At 47.6% G+C, this 22,471-nt stretch overlaps 1 protein-coding gene across 1 annotated transcript; it reads left to right on the forward strand.

The window, feature by feature from the left end:
* Positions 1 to 576: 576 nt before the first annotated feature.
* LOC122374630 lies at positions 577 to 21,967 on the forward strand (the record flags this gene model as incomplete). Its single annotated transcript, XM_043353475.1, has 8 exons — positions 577 to 787; positions 1,088 to 1,113; positions 5,252 to 5,400; positions 11,107 to 11,258; positions 11,691 to 11,876; positions 20,730 to 20,872; positions 21,470 to 21,678; positions 21,934 to 21,967. Coding segments are annotated over 8 exons (1,110 nt in total), but the record flags the coding sequence as incomplete, so codon positions are not given.
* Positions 21,968 to 22,471: the final 504 nt, after the last annotated feature.

Raw genomic sequence — 22,471 nt, forward strand, 5'->3', positions numbered from 1 at the left:
TCGTTTTTGCTCTTTCTGAACCGAGCGACATCACTTTCATGCCAATTCATTAACTTTTTTGAAGGTGGGAGGGTCCCTTTAAACTATGGCAGCCAACAGTGTGCCATTTGAGCGGCGACGGACGACGTCAGATCAGATCAGATATGTATTCATCGAGGGTCCACAGCAAAAAGTGGCTTTTCACCTGACACGTAAAGCAGATAAAACCGATAAAACATAGGGTAAGTGGACATGACATCATCATAGCACACAAATCACGCACACGACATTCACACCAATACCATCTCAGTGACGTCTGGTAAGAATCACGTTTGTTGCCTCTCGACGGAACGATGGCAAATACGGATCCAAGTTCATGTCGTTCAACATCGAGACCCCCCTGATACACAGTCGGCGCCTCCCCGTCTCGGTTCGGGGTCGTAGTTGTGTCAATCTGCCGGCGTGCCTTGTGTTGTGGTCATGTAGGTCGCGGGCTAATGGACCGATGGTTTGGCTGATATATTCAGGAGTTCTCGTGGTGATAGCTCGCTGGACTGCGCAGATAGTGTGGTACTCGGCTAACTCATCTGCTCGCAGCCAGCCAAGCCGCTCGATGACATCGGAGATGTGGTCACTGCGTCTGCGACTGCTGACGACCCGCGCACAGAAGTTGATGATCTTCTGTACGCGAGTCATCTGTGTCACACCACACGTCCCGTACACACTCATGCAGTACCGCACAATGGAAAGAACCACGGCCTGCACTACGTCGGCCTCTGGGGTGGCCGGGCGCGTCGGTGGCGGTCCGGTCAGTGGGGGGTCAGCGCTCAGCAGGGGCAGCCAGGTGGGCCGGCGTGCGAGCGCCGAGCCACGCACAGGCATCGGGGGGCGGCCCGGGACAGGCGAAACTGGCCCTTGCCTTCTAAGTAGTTTGAAGATAGGTAATATAAATTGTGACGGCCGTCGAAAGGACCGATCAGTGAGCACTGTAATTCGAGGATCAGTGCGGGTAAGGTGTCGGGATGGACGCTCTGTCGGCGGCACGGCGAGTAACTCGTGTCACATCCCTCTCCCGCGCCATCCGTCTGGTGGTCTTCACTCTTCGCAGTCTGCCTCGTCGCCTTTCTGGGACTGGTGAGTAGACTCGTCAGAGACTCTCAAAAGGGGGTTTAAGAATGGGTGTCAAAACGTTAATAACATTAAACGGCTAAGCACTGTACCCGAAGAACACTATTATTGATATATATTATGTCGAAAAACGTTTGCCACATGATATGTTCAATGATTATTCCAGCATGCCCCAGCTGCCTGACCAGCAGACTCTAATTATGTTATACAGTTATAGGTGTTTTATCCAGTTTTGATACATCCGACAGCAGGAACGAACTTCTGGATATTTTTTTTTTTTATTAACCCGCGCCCCGCTGGGGGTGGCAGAATCTGCCTCCTCCCGTTTTTTGCCAGTAACTTCTAAATGCGTTACGCCAGCGACGTCAAACTTTCAGTACCTTATCATACATCAATTTAACACGTTCCCTGAAATTTTTGTGCGAAATTTGTCGGATTTTTTTTTCATAGAAAATGACGCTTAAGTGACGTCAGGTCACGCCATTTTCGCCTCAAAACGGCAAAACTTCAAACGCCGCTAACATTTTCATTTTTAAAGGAATCAAGACGTACCTAACAAAAAAGGTTATACGTGATTCTAATTCTACTTTGTCTATCAAATGGCTACCTCGGTTTCGAAAATTTTGGATTTTGGCCCAATTTAAAAACAAAACTGACTTTTTGGGAAAATCATTTAAAAATCCAAAACTTTGAGTGTATCGAAAAAAAACGGAATACCTATTTGTCAGAGAAGTGGTCTATGTATGTGCACCTACATACCAATGTTTAGAAGAAGCAGTTAAAAAATGTGGGAGTTATTCAAACCTTTATGACGTCATGACATGCAGTTTTTTAATGTATTTTTTTTTTGGAAGTTCTAGACCTCGTACGGAAACAAAAATAGCAGAATTCGATTCGCCATGAAAAACTGCATCAGATAGGCACCTTTTCAGGTCCTAACAACCAGCTTCAACATTTCACCTCACTTGACCTGACCTTGACCTGGTCTCGACATGAAATTCATCCAGATGTGGTCCATATCACTTATTGAGTGTGCCTATTGATTTTTATGAATAAAATGACCCATATATGTTTAGCATATGCCCTTTTCTATATTTCGTTTTTGGTGACCTGGCCTGACCTTGCCAGCTTGACCTTTGCATGATATTGTATGCAACAAATATTGTCTTGGTAGCCTAAGAACACGTTTTGGGCAATCAGTCTCAGTCCATTCTTCGGCAACTACCCAGCTAACAGGAAACGTTACTACAACGTTGTCACAACGTCGTGTTTCGGTAAGTTGCGAAATTACGTTTTAATTACGTTGTAGCAACGTTCTGAACGTTGTGAAGCCATGGTTTGGTCCGAAAGTCGTGGTAAAACGTCGTGACAACGTTTTATTGGTACGTTGCAGCAACCGCGCACTTGCAGCATTATATTTTGATAATGCATGGTGACATATATGGCCATATAATGCATTTCCTTTGACTTTCAATGCGCATATTCAGTTTTCATCGTTAAATTTGACATATTTTAACACTTGGACTGTTCACGTTGTCAGCAGGTGGTCGCCAACACGTTGTTAAAACGGTTTTTCACAACCTTGACATTATAGGTACTGAATAATTAGCGGTGTTTTTACAAGTAAATTCTGATACCTTTCTCTCTCTATCTCTCTCTAATATATATATATATATATATATATATATATATATATATATACACATATATATATAACATGTGTAAATTGCAAAGCGTCATTGGCATGTTTTGCAACATCACAGGCGGAGCTAGAGGCTTGCAACTATCCCTATGTAAACGCGGCTGTTATCCGCGGCTGCCAGCAAGCCACGCGGGCCGCCACTCAGGCGAACGGTGGCTCGCGCCCTGACCTCGCCTGAGGGGCCGTGACGTCAGTGTCACCGGCCGGCGTTCAGAGCCAGCCGGCCGAGCCGCAGTCTACGCGGCGCGAGCGAGCGGTGAGGGCCGGCGGCGGGCGCGGCTGAGATAGCTGGAAGATGAAAGATAGCGCCAGTTGTCTGCGTTTGATGCGATTGTTGCTTTGACTGGTAAGTTAAAGTACCATTTACGAGAAGCATTTGCAAGATTGCGCCTTGTAATATCGTGCGGTCTAGGCTATAGTTCATTGTAGCTCTAGCCTCTAAGGTGTTGACATGTTTGATCTAGCCTGTCGCACTGTTACGGAAAGTGGTGCAGGTATTTTTATGATTTTTTCATGAATTGAATGTCTGATTTTCCCTCATGTCTTCCCGCAGACGTCCTGCAACTCGTCAGCGCGCCTTGTGGCAGTCCTACTGTCGGCAATGCGGTAGCGAAGTGGCTGTCCGGAAGCTGCGACCGGAACGGGGGGTGCGCAGACCGTCTAGTCAGGCACTGCCAGCTGCCTAGGGACATCGAGGCCGCAAATGAGCCGGTGCCTAACGGTCCGCCGAGTGATCCTCCCAGCGAGGGTTAGTGAAGAAGTGAACTTCCACCAGTTCTGGCGTGCTAGCGGCTAGCGCCAGAGCCGGTAGAACCCAATTCCGTCCCACGCCCCCATGGGGGCGCCCCTGGGCCCCATGCCCCATCACCGATGCCGCCGCCGTCGTTTTTTTTTTTGTAAATTGACCTGTATGATGTATTGAAATATACACTTCTTACATGCCTTTTTTTACAAGTCTAGAGAACGGGAAGAGAGCGTCGGAAACACATTCTGAGTATGTTGCGAACACGTTGAGAGGGCGTTGCGAAAATGTTTAGGACGTTTACTCAGGGTCGCAGGGACGGCAATACGAAGTGGCGACAACGTGGTGCGCACGTGATAAAAACGTCGCAGAGACGTTGCCAAAGCGTTCTATACTCCTTGTAGTCACGTTGCGGAAACGTGGTGACAACGTTCCAGAAACACTGTTGGTACGTTACAGAAAACATTTCATAACGTTGGCGGGACGTTGTAAGAACAGTTTTGGGATGTCACGGCCACGTTACAGAAACGTTGTGATGACATTCAAATGCATGGTCGGATGACGTTGTCACGCCGTTGTCTGGAGTCTACAAAATTACGTTGTCACAACGATAAATCGGGACGTTGTGGTAACCATTTGACAACGTTTAAACGACGTTGTAACAACGGCAAATTGTTAGCTGGGTACGGTGCAAGGCCGATACTGTAAAAACTTGCATTTTGTACCCTTGACCTGACCTTGACCTGACCTCTGACCTACTTAAGCAAAAAAGTCGGCTCTTTAGATCCGCCTTGTTGAGAGCTTTCGATTGTTGTTTTCCCCGTCTTTCTACGACCACCGGTTCGGAAGTTAGACGGGGGGGGAGCAGAATCTGCCCCCCCCCCCCCAGCAAGGCGCGTTTGGCTTAATAGCCCAGCGGGGCGCGGGTTTTAACCCATCCATTGCCGAGTGTGAAAGAAATGAAAGAAGTAGCTATTTCTTTCATTAATTTTCATCGATTGGTTGCAATCATTCAAATACTTTTGTATTCGACATTATACTGGGCTGAGTGAAATACCATACCATAATGCGCGTCAAAATGTGTCTCTTTTTTGTCACGTGTAACTAACTCCGTTTTAACTTCAAAACGATAACCTTACAACTTATCTCTTAAAGGGACACTCCCACCTTAACATTAGTTTTGAGTTGAGATAGCCAAATTGGTGGCCATGGCCTGCAAATACCGGTTTGGGCACTCACAACATCGACAAATGCTTTAATTCGGAGATATGGAATTTCAAACTTGCAGTTTTCGGATTCTAAGGGGCTAGTGCATTGGTATGCCCCCTTAGAATTTGTGACGTCAGCGGAGATCTAACGATTTTTAAATCTTTTACTAAAACGTTTGGTAGCACGCGGTGGTATATGCTGCTTTGCGCGCAACAAATGCCGCACTTTCAAATAAAGTCGCTAGGAACAGCGGAGATCCCAAAAAGTAAACAAAAGTAAAAGTCTAATATCTTGAAAACCGGTGAATATTTTTCGATGAAATTTGGTAGATATTCGTTTTCGCTCTTTCTGAACCGAGCGACATCACTTTCGTGCCAATTCATTAACTTTTTTGAAGGTGGGAGGGTCCCTTTAAGCTTGTGACAAACATAAAAAGTTATATCATCGCTGCTCCGCTCAGGAGTAAAGCATGCCTTCACTTTCTGTTCCAGAGCAGTTATTGTCTTATCAAGTTTATGAGAAAGGAAACGGTGAAGACGTTTGAAGTGAACGAGTCAGCAGCACAGGAGTTTGCTGTCACCATCTGCAAAATACAAGAGTCAATATTTAAAGAGGACGACTATCTGCGTATTACCGGCAGGTTGGTGAAAGTCGAGATAGGTAAGTACTTACACCGTGGAACTGCATTAACCCGCGCCCCACTGGGGTCTGTGTATAACACGCCCTACTGGGGGGGGGGGGGGATATTCAGAGCCCCCCTCCTAACTCCGAAACTACTGGGCCGATCGTCAAAATTCAAACGGCATCTAATAGCCCCGGAAAAACTGTCGAACGAAACCAAATTTCATTGACCTCAAGGTCACCGATGACGTCACAGGTCAGGTCAAAGTAAAAATAATCGATATTTGGCTTGTTCAGTGTTCACATTTTGGGCTCTGGCTGCCGTCTTACAAGTCAGAGCAGGCTGATTTTTGGTTTACACACTCGGAACAGATGCTTTAGATACCCTGAGGGTACCAAAATTGTACTTTGATTTTCAGGTCAGGGTCAGGTCATCATAGGTCACGGAAATATCATGTCATAAGTCGGTCACGTGACACATGTCTTATGGTCCATTTAGGCCATAGATTTCGAATTCGGTGTCGCCTGTGTCATTTGAGGTCATTTTCATCTGAATATAGCCACAGGCGGCGGAACGATTTGAGACAAGGGGGGGGGGGGGGCACCAGCTCAAGGAGCCAAACCTAGGGTACCCCCAAATCCTGTTTTCTCATCGGATTTAGGCCACTTATTTTTCGTCACAGCCCTGGCCGATGATTTTTTTTATTTTTTTATTTTTTTTACTAAACGAAAATGGCAGTTCACCCCCGTATGTGTGGCTAACTTTAAAGGAAATAGTTCACTTTTAACATGGGGTTTTGAGCTGGAATAGCAGTTTCGTAGCTTGAGCTGAGACTAGCACAAATCAGGAGCTTTTACGGCTCAACGATCACCCTAGACGGAGAAATTCCATTTCTCGTTCCGAAAAGAGTGCCTTGTAGAGGAATGCGTGCCTTGCACAGGAATGCAGCTACGTCATCGTCAGCCAATCAGCGTGCTGCTTACAGCCAATGCAGTATTCGTAGGTTTGAGCTACGCAATATGATTGGTCAATGCGTAATAAGCTTCCGCGTCAAACATTATTTTACATAGAATATAGTTCGCCCTATATTAAAATAAAGAAAATAATTGTTTTTACAAAAAGGTTTTATTTTATTTCATGATTATTTTGAGCATAAAAAATCATAAATCAATAGCAAAATACTGATTTCAGGAAAGTGGACTGTTTCCTTTAAGCTGATCCTCAAGTACCTATGTGTTTGTCTCTTCCTTATTGTCGTTTGATAAATTCCATTTATCCTACATGTATCAAATTCCCAAGAAGCCATCGCAGTACTTATCAGTGGCGAATCTCAGGGGGGAGGTCACATGGGTCATGACTTAGGGCCTGGGGTCACCACATGCCTGCCAGGAGCACCACAGGCCTGACAGCCGACAGGGGCACCACAGGCCCGCCAGGGGTACCACAGGCCTAGCAGGGGCACCACGGGCCTGTCAGTGGCACCACAGGCCTGTCAGGAGCACCATCGGCCTAGCAAAAGCACTACCTACAGGTCTTCCAGGGGCACCACAGACCTGCCAGGGGCACCAGAGGCCTGCCAGGGGCACTATCGGCTTCGCAGGGGAACCACCGGCCTCGTAAGGCCACCATGGGCCTGTCAAGGGCACCACAAGCCTGTCGTTGGCACTTTAGGATTGTCAGGGGCACCACAAACCTGTCAAGGGCACCTGCGTGCTAACAGGGGCACCACAGGCTCGCCAGGGGCACCACAGACCTGCCAAGGCCCAGGGACACCACAGGCCTAGCAAGGACACCACAGGCCTGTCAGGGGCACCACGGGCCTGTCAGGGCCCATGGGCACCTAAGTCATGTCAGGGCCCACCGTAGGCTTGTCAGGGGGCAGGGTAGGTAGGTACCACAGTCTTTCCAGGGGCACCAGCGGCCTAGCAGGGGCAGCAGTCATCACATGACTAACCAAAAATAAAGAAAATAAAACAACTGAAAATAGGGCACCACCAAAATTAATTAAAATTAAGTTAAGTAAAATTAATCCGTTGTTGAGGTTTTAATTTTGGGTATAGGTAGGGGCACCACTTCGATTCATGACCCTCCCCTTGGAGTTTTCCCGAATCCGCCCCTGGTACTATAGTTCGTTTTTTTTCAAAAGGACGCTGGCTCAAAGTTCATTATCGAAGCTCTCACGTGAGTTTTGGCAACTTCAGTGTCTGGCTAAGAATTTCTTGCCGAAAAAATGATCGATTTCAAATTGTGCTCGGTAAATGCAGGAAATTGTGACTTCAAAAAATGAGCATACTATGATGACGTCACTGGTAGCAGCTGGCACCCAATGTCCGTACGCAGGCACGTACCCAGGATTTCGCCCAGGAGGGGGCCACCTGCTGTCGAAGGGGCCCCCCACAGTGTATAGGGCCCCCCAGGTTCCCCGGGGGCCCCCGGGAGTCATGAAGAACCTTTCGATGGTGGGGGGGGGGCATAGTGGGTCCTGTCTCTCCTGCAGACGTAGGTGAGAAAACGCCACGTGTGTGGGAAAACGCAATTCAGTTCTTTACAACCTAATGTAGCATTTGGTTGTGATTTCTCACGTTCAACTTCATCAAAGTCAATTAAAACGGTCTCTGTAACGGTCTAAGCCTTGAGAAAATGTGGAAAATTGGAAAGTAAAAATATTTTTGCTTGAGGAGTGTGCATGAAACGCACGGCATTTTATGAGCGAGCGCCTCAATTACTGAACATCCTCCAATTCCGGATATGTAGGTATATAATATAATAGTGGGGAATAAATGTCTCGTTATCGGAATTCCACTATCTGGCAACTAGCCGTATGTAAACGCGGCTATTATATGTTTCACTAGGAAACGAGCGCAATTGTACTTTTAGCCAGAAAATAAATGCTTGGGTAATTCTGGGACACTCTGTATTAATTGGAGGAATAGTACTTAGGAGGAAATGCGATTGCAAATCGACCCACATCCCTGTGTTAGCCAATGACGCCTTTGGGGCCAAGGTTGGGGGGTATTCAGTTTAGCCTTTTTGTTTTTCTGTGATATCTCCGGCACCGTGAAAGATATTGGCTCCTTCAGATGAGTGCCTACTCCAGTCACTACTTATATCCAGTAGCCAGTAGCCACTCAGATGATTTGGGATCAATCAGGTGATAAGCGTACTTTCAGACGACCAGGGGCCCACAGTCGACCAGGGGTTCCCAGGCGACCAGGTCCTCCAGATGACTAGGGGCCCCACTGCCCCAGGCGACCAGGGCCCTCCAGGCGACCAAGGGCCAATGCGATCAGGTCCCCAAAGCGATCAGGGGCCCCCAGGCGACCAGGGGGCCCCCATGCGAACAGGGGGCCCCATGCGACCAGGCCCCCGGCTACCAGGGGCCCCCAGGCGACCAGGGGCCCTCTAGGTGACCAGCGGCCCTCAGGCGATCAGGGGCCCCCAGGCGACCAGGGGATCCCAGGCTACCAGGGGCCCAAGGCGACCAGGGTCCCCCAGGCGACTAGGGGCGACCGGGGGCCCCAGGCAACCAGGGGCCCCATGCGACCAGGCCCCCCGGCTACCGGCCTAGTCGCCTCCTCTGAAGGCGACTAGGTACCCCCAGGCGATCAGGGGCCTCAATATCATGCAACCAGAGGCCCCCCATGCGACTAGGGCCCCCTAGGCGACTAGGGGCCACAGACTATCAGGGGCCCATACGACCAGGCCCCCGGCTATCAGGGCCCCCTAGGCAACTAGGGGCCCCCAGTCGATCAGGGGCCTCATGCGACCAGAGGCCCCCCATGCGACCAGGGCCCCCTAGGCGACTAGGGGCCACAGGCTATCAGGGGCCCCCATGAGACCAGGCCCCCAGCTACCAGAGGCCCCCTAGGCGACCAGGGGCCCAGGAAACTGGGGGCCCTTGGATGACTGCAGGGGCCCCTCGGGTACCCAGGGCACATAAATGAAACTTTAATATCAATTTTCTTCCGAGTAAAAGACGTTTTATCCAGTGTTTAAAAAATATCCTGGGGCCTGAGGGGCCCCCTGAGCGCCTTCGGCGCTCAGGGGGGGGGGGGGCCTTGGCCCCCGTGGCCCCCCCTTGGGTACGTCACTGTCCGTACGAAAGCATTCATTGCCAAATAATTTTGGTAAAACTTCGTTTTTTGCTCTTACCGAGGCCGGAATCGAGTAAGCGATTCTTTCCATGATAGTTATGCATTGCATTGCAATGCAAACTCCGCAGCATGACGTCACCACTGTTCTCATGTCTAGTTCCAAAACGCAGGCATGGAATTTATCGGGAATAATTCACATGTTAAAATAAGGCGACGTTCGAGTTTCTCAGGTTCAGTTTTTGCCCGTTTTGCTCGCTAAAACACGTGCTTGTTCGAAAAGCATACTTGGAGCCAGCGTCCTTTTTAAAAAAAAAACGAACTATAATACATCAAATTTAAGGGGGGGGGGGGCACCTTGCTATTGGTGCCCCCTTGCAGAATTCAAGGGGGGGCACGGTGCCCCGGTGCTCCCCCCCCGTTCCGCCGCCTATGAATATAGCTGAGGTCACTTCCAGGTCCAAAACGGTCAAACTTCAAAGTTGAAATTTTTCAACAAAAAAAACATGCCTATCGGATGCAGTTTGAGCTCAGGAACACTATGGTGCTATTTATATTGATGTACGATTTCAAATTAGTACAGAAAAAATGATTTGAAAAATTTAAAATTGTGAATTTTTTGCTATAATGCGTATAACTTGGCCATTTTTGAAGATATCTGGCTAACACTTGCTATAGTAAGTCATAAGCATGTGTTCTATCATATATATTCCGTTTTTTTTTTCTCAAAAATTCCAAAAGTTTTAGAAAAAATATAAAAATACAAATTTTGAGTTTTAATATATTTAATTTTCAAAATTTTCAATATTTTGGAAATTCGAGATAGCAGTTTGATAGCGCAATCGATTTTGAGTCCTCTCAGTCTTGCAAAGAAATTGGATCTAGCTAAAAAACTGAGCTCTTGGGAGCGATTCCCGTGGTTCAATGTTTTGCGTCGAAATCGGCCGAACATGACGTCACTCTGACGTCATTTCCGGCCGACCTATGATAGATACGAAGTTCAAAATTTTGACACAAGGTGTAAAATTGATTCAGCCGAAGGTACTGAAAGTTTGGCGGCGATACGTCAAGCGGTTTAGAAGTTATTCCAGAAAAACGGGGGGGGGGGCTATGAATAGCCCCCCAGGTGGGGCGCGGGTTAATACTGTGTAAAGTGTAATTAGTGTGTATTGCGCATTGTGCATATTCAACGAATCTTCATATACCAATCATACCCTAGGGTCGATATTCATCGTGACACTGGGCAGTCGAAGTGTGCGCTGATCACTCTTGCACCTCAAGGCCATCTCACGCTAGCCCCTCGTTTCGGGCAGGGTATTTGGTGTTATGCGGCACAGTCTGCCTACCCAGTGGCAGAAGACGCCCGCGCTCGCCTGATGCATAGGACAGAAGGCAATAGGCGTTAGGCATGCACACATCATGCTCGTGCTGCGCGGTGCGCACGGCACTTACGGCCTAAGCGTGCGGCCACTGATTAAGTCAGCTCCCAGCATTGATAAAGAGTTATTATTATTGAGAGCATGAGCATAGACTCTCATTGCGTGAAGTGCATGTGGGCGGCGGGTGTCCCACTGTCCGTACGACTCGTGATCTGACGCGTCGCCTGCTGCCCCACCTGCACCATCCCTGACAGACCTCTGCGGAGCGGACTGGAGAACCCGACCGAGGCGCTGACGGCCGACTTTCCCTGGGGCTCGGCGGACCTGGAGCAGGCCGTCTGGAACATGACCCACAGCTGGGGCGACATCGTGCACAACTGTGCCGACTTCTACAATAACGGCTGCAGTGAGTCCGCGCGACTGCGGGCGCGAGCTGCGGACACAGGCGCAGTTTTAGGCCTGCTCTTAGGGCCTTGGCCACAGCGAATAAAATGCTTCTTCTGGAGGTGTTCCATACCGCTCTCATTTTGAATGCCTTCTTTGTAAAAGTAAAACATTTTATTCATTTTCATCAGTGTTGATCCGCAATTCGCCCCCTTTATTTTCACCCTGCCCTGTTCATTGCCGAGCTGATAGCTCATGATCGCACCGTGCTGCGTTTTCCTCCTCCGGTGCTATCTATTCTTCTTTGCGCTCTAAATGTCGCCTCTCCCGGTATCGCGTCCCCACTACCCGCTTCCTGCAAACAGGTCGGCGGTGACCAGTGAGCTGTACCAGTACGACGGTACAGGTATGTGTACAGGTACAGGTACAAGTGCTCTCCCCGCGCGCCCCCCAGACAGGTCGGCGGTGACGAGTGAGCTGTACCAGTACGGCGGCCAGTGTCACACGGTGCGCTACAGCGACGCGCTGGCCGAGGGTGTTCAGCGCGGCATCTGGCTGGGGCTGCACAACCCCAACTGCACCAGCTGCGGCCGGCACCACTGGAACGTCTATGTGCACTCCGTCAAAGACCACTACATGGGTACGTGTTTGGTGCAGCTGGGGAGGGTAAACAGTCGCTGCCAGTTGCCACCATAGGAGGGAGTTAATGATAGTGGAAGGTTATGGTCTTTGTCGGGCGATTAATGAATAAAGAGTAGGACGTGAAATGAGCTGGTGTCAATAGACGGTTGTCTGCGCCTCTTTTTCATCATTAAACGGAATGATGTACATATAGGCTGCTTTTTATTTATCTGTGGGCGTCTTTCATGATGTTCGCCAGTGCAAAAGTGATAATGACCTGAAAACGATAAACGTTCGATTTCAGCATCGGCCTTATGGCCTTAGTTTTTGTATCGAGCGACTGATTGAGCGAACGACGACTCCTCGTTCGGCAGAGAAACGACCTGAATTTTTGTCACGAGCATCGCCAAAACTTTTCTCCCTTTCTTGTGCTCATTTATTTTCGGTCGCAACTTATATTTTGGTGGAAACAGGCGCACTGTAGTATGTATTGGATTCTTATGATTTTGTTAAATTATTCAATAATTCGTTTAATTCATCGGTGTGTCATCTGGTACTGACGTCCTGTTCTGTTCTTCGTTTCAGGATGAAATTTATTATGAACCTTTTTGATTTTGTTGATTTTCTTTGAAATAAATTACACATCTCGGTGCAACAAACTTTGGATTTTTGCTGGGCCCTGTTCGGGTCCGCGCAAAATATTTTGCTGAGTGTGAGGTCACACATGTGATGATGTCAGCCGCCTGGCTCCGCCCATGCTCCGCCCCCTCTCCGCCGGTTCGCAAAGCCGAGGGCCACGCGACACGCGGCGAACCGTGGCGCGGATGGACTGGTGTGTTTCGTTCAGTTACTAAGTAAAATGCGTTCAAATGTGGTTAATAGCAATATGCCACTGAAAAGAAAGATAATGATACCAAAACAACACCATACTAACCACTTACATTAAGAAATATATGAGGGTAAACTTAAATCCGCGCCACTTTTGCCTCCTGCAGCTACTATTTTATTCTTGCGTAAAACTGAAAGATTTTGCGCGAGCCTACGTCACACGTGTGACGTCATACGCCGAAGGGCGGAGCTTGGCACCCGACAGACCCCAACTGCGCATGCGTGGTGCAAAATTTTGCAATAGGATGCGCTGCCCGAACAGGGCCCTGGCAATACATTTCATCTACAAGCAAATTATTAACGTAAAGGGAACGTAACGTAAACGAACGTAACGTAGACTATGATAATTTAACTTGAAGATACAAGAATTCGACAACACAAAGAAAACATGAAGAACGCAGAGGAGTGTGCACCAGATCTAATCCAAAAAGCTAAAAGAAGTAGAACTAATGCTAGAAGCAAATTTACAAGAAAGTGCAACGCATTTGTCGAACTAAATGAACGAGGTGAACAATTTTAGTACTACAAGATAAATTCAACGGTATACGCGACATTTTTAAGGAATTGGATAATGCGAACGACCGACTTATTGAAACGATAAATGAAAACGCACCACATCACGTCATGGACGGCATGCTCGAAGATTGTGATTCATATATGGAAGAAGTCGACTCCGTTCTCGATCGAATGCGAGCAATATACGCCTCTTGTGTTTCCAAATCATCTTCAGAGACATACAGATCTTCACAAATTCATGTAAAGGCTCTTGATTCACCTCGCTTCGGAGGAAACATTCGAAAATACTCAAATTTTAAGCAAGATTTCACAAGATTAATGGTAAAAACATACGGCAAGGACGCATATGCGCTCCGATCATGTTTATATGGTCCGGCTCTTCAAACCGTTAGAGGAGTCGAAGATGACTACGACAAAATGATTGAACGGTTGGACAAAGTTTTTGGAGATTCGCGAAAATTCGTCGATACCATCATTAGCGACATTAAATCAATTAAGCCCATACACGACGGCGATAGCAAGAAATTCATTTCAATGGTTGACGTTATAGAAAGATGTTGGTTGGACCTTCAGCGAATAGATATGAGTGAAGAAATGGACACTGTTGCGATGGTCAGCATGATAGAGAAATTGCTCCCTCCAGTACAAAAGCGTGAATGGATAATTCATGTGGACACGAATCGTATAAATTCCAAGGGGATGTTCGAAGAGCTTCTGCAATATCTTTTACGCGAAAAACGAGTGATCGAATACACTGAACACGACCTCCGAACCGACAAATCACGAACGTCTCATCCTGCGACTGTAAATCAAATCGATCGACCGTCTACATCGCATTCATCTCATCGACCCTATAATCATTACGCACCTGTCCAGACGCAAGATAATCAAAATCATTCCAGTATCGTTTTTACATCACGTCCATGGTGCTGGTTGCATAAAACTAACGGACATTTGATTGAAAATTGTAGCGAATTTTTGAAGATGACGTTTACAGAAAAATTTGAAGCCGCACGAAAATTTGGTGCTTGTTTTAATTGCCTTCGAGCTACCAGACACATAGCTAAAAATTGTTCGGAATCAAACAAGTGTGACGTCATAGAAGCAAATCAAAGATGTGGAAGACGGCACCATCCTCTACTGCACAAAGCATATCTACCGGAACGTAAAGAACCTCAAGCCAGCCAAATTAGTAATGTACAAGTAAAAGAAAATCGTCCCTTGTTGGCAGCTACTGCGGTTCAATGTAACAAGCAGCGAGTTACTGTTATGTGGGACTCTGGAGCGAACATATCTCTTATCACCCACCAGGCAGCTGAACGACTCGGATTACAAGGCAATGAAGTCAGCCTATCCATAGTCAAGGTAGGGGGAGAACTCACGTCATATACCACCAAGGAATACAAAGCGCCTCTCGTTGATCTGGTCGGAAAGATCTGGATAGTGAATGCATACGGAATAGACGATATCACTTCAAATCTCCAGCGCGTGGACATACGGCAAGTTGAGGGCCGGTTCCCTGGTATTGATATTTCGAAATTCACCAAACCTGAAGGAAAAATCGACATGTTAATCGGCGTAGATTTTTGCACAATGATGCCGACAGTTGTAAAAACAGTTGGGAACAGTCAACTGTTAGAAAACCAATTCGGATTCTGTATAAGGGGATCGTTTGGAGCGACAACAGAAGAAACCGAACATACTAATGCGACGATCCGAATCAACTACACGAGCTTCGACCCACACCAAGACGGAATCAAGAGAGAGTCCCCAAAACACATTGTAACCGAATTAGAGAACTTCTTTGAAATTGAAAGTCTCGGTACAAGACATATACCGAAGTGTGGTGGTTGTCGATGCGGAAAATGTATAACCGGAACGCATAATTTCACTTTGAGAGAAGAACATGAGCTGCAAATGATTCGAAGTGGATTGAGATATGATAGTGAAAGCAACAAGTTCACGATTGAATATCCCTGGATCAAAGATCCGAACAATCTCCCAAATAATATAGGAGCAGCAAGAGCAAAGCTACGGTCAATGGAGAATCGATTACAAAGATTAGAATGTTTGCATCATTCACTTCAATTTGCCCCGAAATTGTCCAATATTTGATCATGAAGTTGCCACTTGCTAGAATATCTTGCACCTGTGAGGCGATTGCTAGAGCCTCGTCTGGATTATGAACTGAGTGCACCAAGTCATCCACATAGCTGTTTCTAGTGATCATGGCAGCTGCTTCTGGATACTGTCCTCTGAACCTCTCTGCTATTGTATGGAGAGCGGTTAACGCGATAGTGCCACTTGGCCGGTCACCGAATGGAACGGCCGTCAGAATATAATGATCCGGCTCTCGATTTTTATCCATGTCGCGCCAGAGGTATCGGTGGACATGTTGATCGCGCGTTGAGAGCTGTATAGAGTTATACATCTTCGAGATGTCTGCCGTGATAGCTACTGGATATTCCCTGAATCGCAGAAGTATACCATATAAATTGTTTATAAAATCCGGTCCTTTGGCCCAATATTCATTGAGCACGTGGCCCATATACGAAGCTGATGAGTTGAATACTATACGTATAGGGGTAGACGACGAATTTTGTTTGATCACTTCATGATGGTGAATGTAATGCACCGGTCCCTGATAACTGTCAATTTCTTCGTTTGATAATTTCCTTGCCACTCCGCGTTTCTCCATGTCTGTCATTTGATCGCAGTAAGCCTTGCGATAATCATGATCTAATCTTTGTAATCGATTCTCCATTGACCGTAGCTTTGCTCTTGCTGCTCCTATATTATTTGGGAGATTGTTCGGATCTTTGATCCAGGGATATTCAATCGTGAACTTGTTGCTTTCACTATCATATCTCAATCCACTTCGAATCATTTGCAGCTCATGTTCTTCTCTCAAAGTGAAATTATGCGTTCCGGTTATACATTTTCCGCATCGACAACCACCACACTTCGGTATATGTCTTGTACCGAGACTTTCAATTTCAAAGAAGTTCTCTAATTCGGTTACAATGTGTTTTGGGGACTCTCTCTTGATTCCGTCTTGGTGTGGGTCGAAGCTCGTGTAGTTGATTCGGATCGTCGCATTAGTATGTTCGGTTTCTTCTGTTGTCGCTCCAGCTCGAATCCGTCCATGGAGGAAATATTACGCGTGATACCGCCCGTGTTGACACGAAGGATGTTGTTACGGCAGACAGCAACCATCTTTGACCCACTCGGCCTCATTGTACCCTTCACCATTCAAGGTAAAGTTTTGATGAGAAAACTTATAACCCGTCAAGTCCCAAATCAGCAGCTTGACTGGGACGAGTCCATACCAGAAGAATGCAAAGGCGAGTGGATCACTTACTTAGCGGATATGTTTAGACTGAACCGCATACATTTTACAAGATGTCTACAGCCCCCAGACGCAGACAGCGATCCCATCCTCATCATCTTTTCCGACGCCAGCTCACAGGCCTACGGAGCGTGTGCATACGCCCGATGGAAGCTTAAATCTGGACAATACAAGACCTGTTTAATAACAGCAAAAAGCAAAATATCACCTAACCGTCAGCTCAGTATTCCGAGGTTGGAGTTATGTGGAGCTGTGTTAGCCTGTCGTTTAGGTCAAACGATTTTGAAAGAAATGACTTACAAGTTTCAGGAAGTTTTATACGTGGTCGATTCAATGATTGTTCGGTCACAAATACAAAGGCAGTCATACGGATTCGGGACGTTCGTGGCAACCCGCATCGCAGAAATACAAGAGAAATCAAGTCCAACTGAATGGTGGTGGACCGGAGGTCGCAACAATCCGGCTGACCTGACGACCAGATATACCAAGCTGGAGGAGCTGGACGTGAATAGTGTGTGGCAATCAGGACCACAGTTCTTGAATTTTCCGAGAGAATCGTGGCCCATGAGCCAAAAGCTGTATGAACACGAATTGCCCGACAGTATCGTCGTCAATCTCACGACGATTGGAACCAACACTGCCAGGCACGACATTTGCAATGACATTGCAATTGAAAATTTCAGCAGCTATGATAAACTTATCAGAGTCACTGCGAGATTGTTGAGCATTGTGGAATCGGATACAAGATCCCTGAAGAGCATCGGCAAACCATTGACAGTGGAAGTTCTATCAAAGGCCGAGGAATTATGGATCAGACAAGCTCAAAGAACAATTTTGGAAAACTGGCAAGCTCGGTTTAGGAGGCTCGGTCCTAGCCTAACGGATGACGGTATCATCATTGTTGGAAGTCGCATTGCCAACTGGCTCAAGGAGAATTGGAATCGAGATTGTTACACGCTTCTACCATCAAATCACCCGTTAACACATCTGATCGTCCGCAAAATCCACTGCCGGGATCATGGCGGTATTGATAGCACGCTAGCACAGTTACAGACGAAATTCTGGGTGCCGGGAGCGAGACGAGTGATTAAAAGCATCAGGCGAGAGTGCATCGTGTGTAGAAGGCTTTTTGATAAGCCTTCACCTCAAGTGATGGGACCGGTCAATCCCAACAGACTCAAACCCAGTCCTGCATTTCACCATACAGCGCTAGACATGTTCGGCCCCTTTTTGATAAAGGATACAGTGAAAAGAAGAACAACAACCAAGACATATGGAGTGCTGTTTACGTGCCTGTCCTCAAGAGCATCGTACATAGATTTGGTAGAGGGTTACAGCACGCAGGATTTTCTCCTGACGCTTCGCCGCTTCGCAACGATTCGCGGGTATCCTGCCACCATATATTCGGATGCCGGTTCGCAACTAACGGCTGCCAGCAGGGAAATTCAAGACATGACCAATCAGTGGAATGTCAATGAGTTGGTGGATGCTGGAGTCAACCACGGCTTGACATGGAAATTTACCAAGTCGGCAGATGCCCCTTGGGAGAACGGATGCAGCGAGTCCCTCATTCGTCTTATCAAACGGGCATTGGCGATAGCAGTGGGTGATAGCAAACTGACTTTCAGTGAGCTGCAGACAGTCCTTTTCGAAGTAGCGAACATCCTGAATCAGCGACCAATTGGAAGAAAACCGGGAGCGGATCCACTCAGTGGTGCTTATCTGTCACCAAATGATCTCTTGCTTGGACGCACGGGCATCGACGCACCACAAGGGGAATGGCCTGAAACATCGAGGTTGGCAAGCCGATTCTTATTTTTGCAAAGGATCGTTACAACATTCTGGAAGAAGTGGTACCGGGATTACTTCACACAAATGATTGTTCGACAAAAATGGCACATCCAACAGCGAAATTTTCAAGTCGGAGACATCGTGATTGTCCAAGAGGACAACCCCGCGCGCGCGACTTGGAGGATGGCAGAAATAAGCAAGGTCGAACCGAGTTCTGATGGATTGGTCAGGGATGTTACCCTGAGATACAAGCCACTGACAAGCGGATCAGAGTACAACGGACGGCCAGACATACTCATCAAACGATCGACTAACCGCCTGATACTGATCATCGAAACAGACGAACGCACTCCGGGCGCCCCGGAGCCTCAGCGTGACCCCAGCGTGACCTCGGAACCTCAGCGTGACCCCAGCGTGACCCTGGGACCTCAGCGTGGGGGGAGTGTATCGAGCGACTGATTGAGCGAACGACGACTCCTCGTTCGGCAGAGAAACGACCTGAATTTTTGTCACGAGCATCGCCAAAACTTTTCTCCCTTTCTTGTGCTCATTTATTTTCGGTCGCAACTTATATTTTGGTGGAAACAGGCGCACTGTAGTATGTATTGGATTCTTATGATTTTGTTAAATTATTCAATAATTCGTTTAATTCATCGGTGTGTCATCTGGTACTGACGTCCTGTTCTGTTCTTCGTTTCAGGATGAAATTTATTATGAACCCTTTTGATTTTGTTGATTTTCTTTGAAATAAATTACACATCTCGGTGCAACAAACTTTGGATTTTTGCTGGCAATACAGTTTTCTATAGTCGTCTGTCAGGTAGCAGTGTCCAGAATCTACGCGACAAGCTCCGCTTTACGATTCTGCTCATCGATAAAATATCCTATTTAAATTGTCAGTCGGCCTTAAAGGGACCCTCCCACCTTCAAAAAAGTTTATGAATTGGCATGAAAGTGATGCCGCTCGGTTCAGAAAGAGCGAAAACGAATATCTACCAAATTTCACCGAAAAATATTCACCGGTTTTCAAGATATTAGACTTTTACTTTTGTTTACTTTTTGGGGTCTCTGCTGTTCCTAGCGACTTTATTTGGAAGCAATAGTTTGGCAGCTGAAAGTGCGGCACTTGTTGCGCGCAAAGCAGCATATACCACCGCGTGCTACAAAACGTTTTAGTCAAACATTTAAAAATCGTTAGATATCTGCGCTGACGTCACACATTCAGAGGGGTATTCCTATGCATTAGCCCCTCTGAATCAAAATGCTGCAATTTTGAAATTCAATATTTCCGATTTAAGGCATTGCTCGATGTTGTGAGTGCCGAAACCGGTAATTGTGAGCCAGGGACCCCATTTTGGCTATCTTAACTCAAATCTAATGTTAAGGTGGGAGGGTCCCTTTAACCCTATTAGTGGCAGGCTCCTGGCTACCCCATATTAGTGGCAGGGGGGGGCTGTTTACGACCCCCCCTTGATATCTCGAGATCTAACGGGCCGATTTTCAAAATTCAAACGGCATTCGATTTGGCTCAACGAGATCTACATTTCTAAAAAAAATAAAATTAAAAAATGTCAATAGGGGGGTAGAGGGGGTAAAAAAGGGCAACTTGCAGATACATTTTAGACTGTTTATCACGGCCAGGTTTCTGAACCAATCTTAACGCAACTTTTGCCGATCGATAGAAAATGAACCAGGAATTCACATGGATCCTAAAAATATGCATTTTCAAAAATCATAGGCGGATACAGATCATTGAGATTGGGGGTACACAAAAAGTATAGTAAATAAGGTTTTTGTTGGTACTGTTTCTAAAAAGGGTGGCAATGGTCTTGTTATGTTACAATTTTCTTATGAGAGAACGACTAAAATTGTATTGGTCATGCATAGGCGGTGTCAGGGCACCTATGTTGGGAGGTAAAAAATAACCCCCCTTTTTGGACGCCTGGATCCGCCCATTATAGCAAAAACGTGTCAAAAGAGGATGCACAATAACTTTGTATATGTTATCACATGATACCTTTCATTCACTGTTCGTAAAACTGGTGCAGCATCGTGATCTTCGCCCAAATGACTCGCTTCACGAATAGGACCCCCCAATTCCCAGTGCTCTGGAGCCGCCCCTGGTAAAGTTATGAACTTGAAATTTTCAGGGAATGTGCCCAATTTAGTTTTAGGAAAAGTCAGAAAATTTCAGCATCGTAGCTTCAGCGGTTTCGGAGATATTCCCGAAAAACCTGAGGGGTGGATAAAAACAACCCCCCCTGCCACTAATAGGGTTAAGTGTCTGCGTTGATCCCCCTGCCTGTAGGTATGCATGTTGGTCTGCAGATTGGGAGCACGTGTGGGCGCCGCCTCGCGCTCAGATGGAGAGCGGGAAGGAGCAGAACTTCATAGTGACGAGGATCCTCGACATCAGGCTGCCGAGCGACACACACCCGTGCAACACGGACCCGACCTACTCGCAGCCAAACGTAATGTGGGGAGTGGGACGGACAGTTGGCGACCGAACCTCCAGCCGGCAACCGAGCCCCCGGTCAGCGTCCGTTTCATGGACGTCGGTGTAAAAATAACTTGATTTGGATCCACACAAAGGCATGGCTTTATATATCCGGTAGATTAGCTGCCCGCTAGTTTAACACCGCACCGCCATTTTACTGGTTCCAATTCACTTGTGTGATCACTAGAAACGGAAGCATTGTATTTATGTTTGTCTTAGATAGGATCAAGAAGATATTTAGGGTGCAAAAAACCTAAACATTTAAAACACATTTTAATTTCCCTCTGCGTCATTCATGCCATTCACTTTTTACACGCACTGAATTATCAACTTGCAACCGTCTATCGGCTACCGTAACACATAATAGGAGTACCGCAGTTCATGAGGCCCGCCACAATACGCGTGGCTCCGTATTCTCGGCACGGTCAGCCCGCCCTCTGACGCCCCCCCCCCCCCGGCAGTGTATCCGCCAGTGTCTGTTCTCGGAGATGGCCGCCCTCTGACGCACCCCCCCCCCCCCCCCCCGCCCGCCCTCTGACGCACCCCCGCCCGCCCTCTGACGACCCCCCAGTGTATCCGCCAGTGTCTCTTCTCGGAGCTGGCGGAGCTCGGGCCCGGCTGCCGCCTGCCCTGGATGCCCGTGAAGCTGCCCGTCTGTGACACCGCCCGCGACTACCAGCTGCTGCTCAACTATACACGCATGTTCTCCCGCACCCACATCGTCTGGCACCAGAACTCCGAGCAGCTGAGGGCCAACGAGTACTACGCTGCGCTGAAAAGGCAAGTGACAGTGGTGTTGACTGTTTACTCTGCAATGCAATCTGCATATCGCAAAATGTAAAACGACCAACTATTCGTCATCACATACATCTCAAATGTGTGCAGCTGAATACCTACTGGGTAAGGGGTATTGTGTCAGTTATCGTCTTAGCTCTTAGTTGTTTCTTTATCGGGACTAGAGCACGCCGACTGCCATGACAAACATTTTGCATCATGCATCGTTGACCGCATTGTCATAGACCGTCCACTGTGCAGCACCTGTCAGGCCGGCACCTATACCGAGCAGTGACGATGCGCCGCCGCGCCGCCAGGATCGCCGACGGGTGCAAGGCGCGCTGCGAACCGCAGTGCTATCAGGAGATTATCACCCTGACGCTGTCCGACCGGCTCAACCACAGGAGAAACCACCCGTGGGTGGCGCTGAGCGTCGTCCAGAGGCTCTACGTCTCGCGACAGACGCTCGCCTATGACATGCAGCAGGTCAGGCCGGCTGGACGGTTTGCGTCGGGTGATCCGGTCAGTCTTGGAATCGGGGAAATATCGTGGTGCATATAAATATGCAGGCATCTACCAATTCTACAAACAGATAATTAAAAAAATCTCGTCAAGCACGTTCATGCGTATGAAATCCTAGGTCATATGCTTCAAAGCTGTCATCGTTGTGAATCATCCCGACATCGATATTCTCATGTTAGATACGCGCCACTCCGACCCGACCCAGAGAGAGCGCGCCGCTGGCTGAGCCACCGGGCGTGTCGTGTTGCAGATGGTCTCGGACATCGGCGGTAACCTG

This window comes from Amphibalanus amphitrite, unplaced genomic scaffold, assembly GCF_019059575.1.
Source record: "Amphibalanus amphitrite isolate SeventyFive unplaced genomic scaffold, NRLGWU_Aamphi_draft 001685F_arrow, whole genome shotgun sequence".
Classification (NCBI taxonomy): Eukaryota; Metazoa; Arthropoda; class Thecostraca; order Balanomorpha; family Balanidae; genus Amphibalanus; species Amphibalanus amphitrite.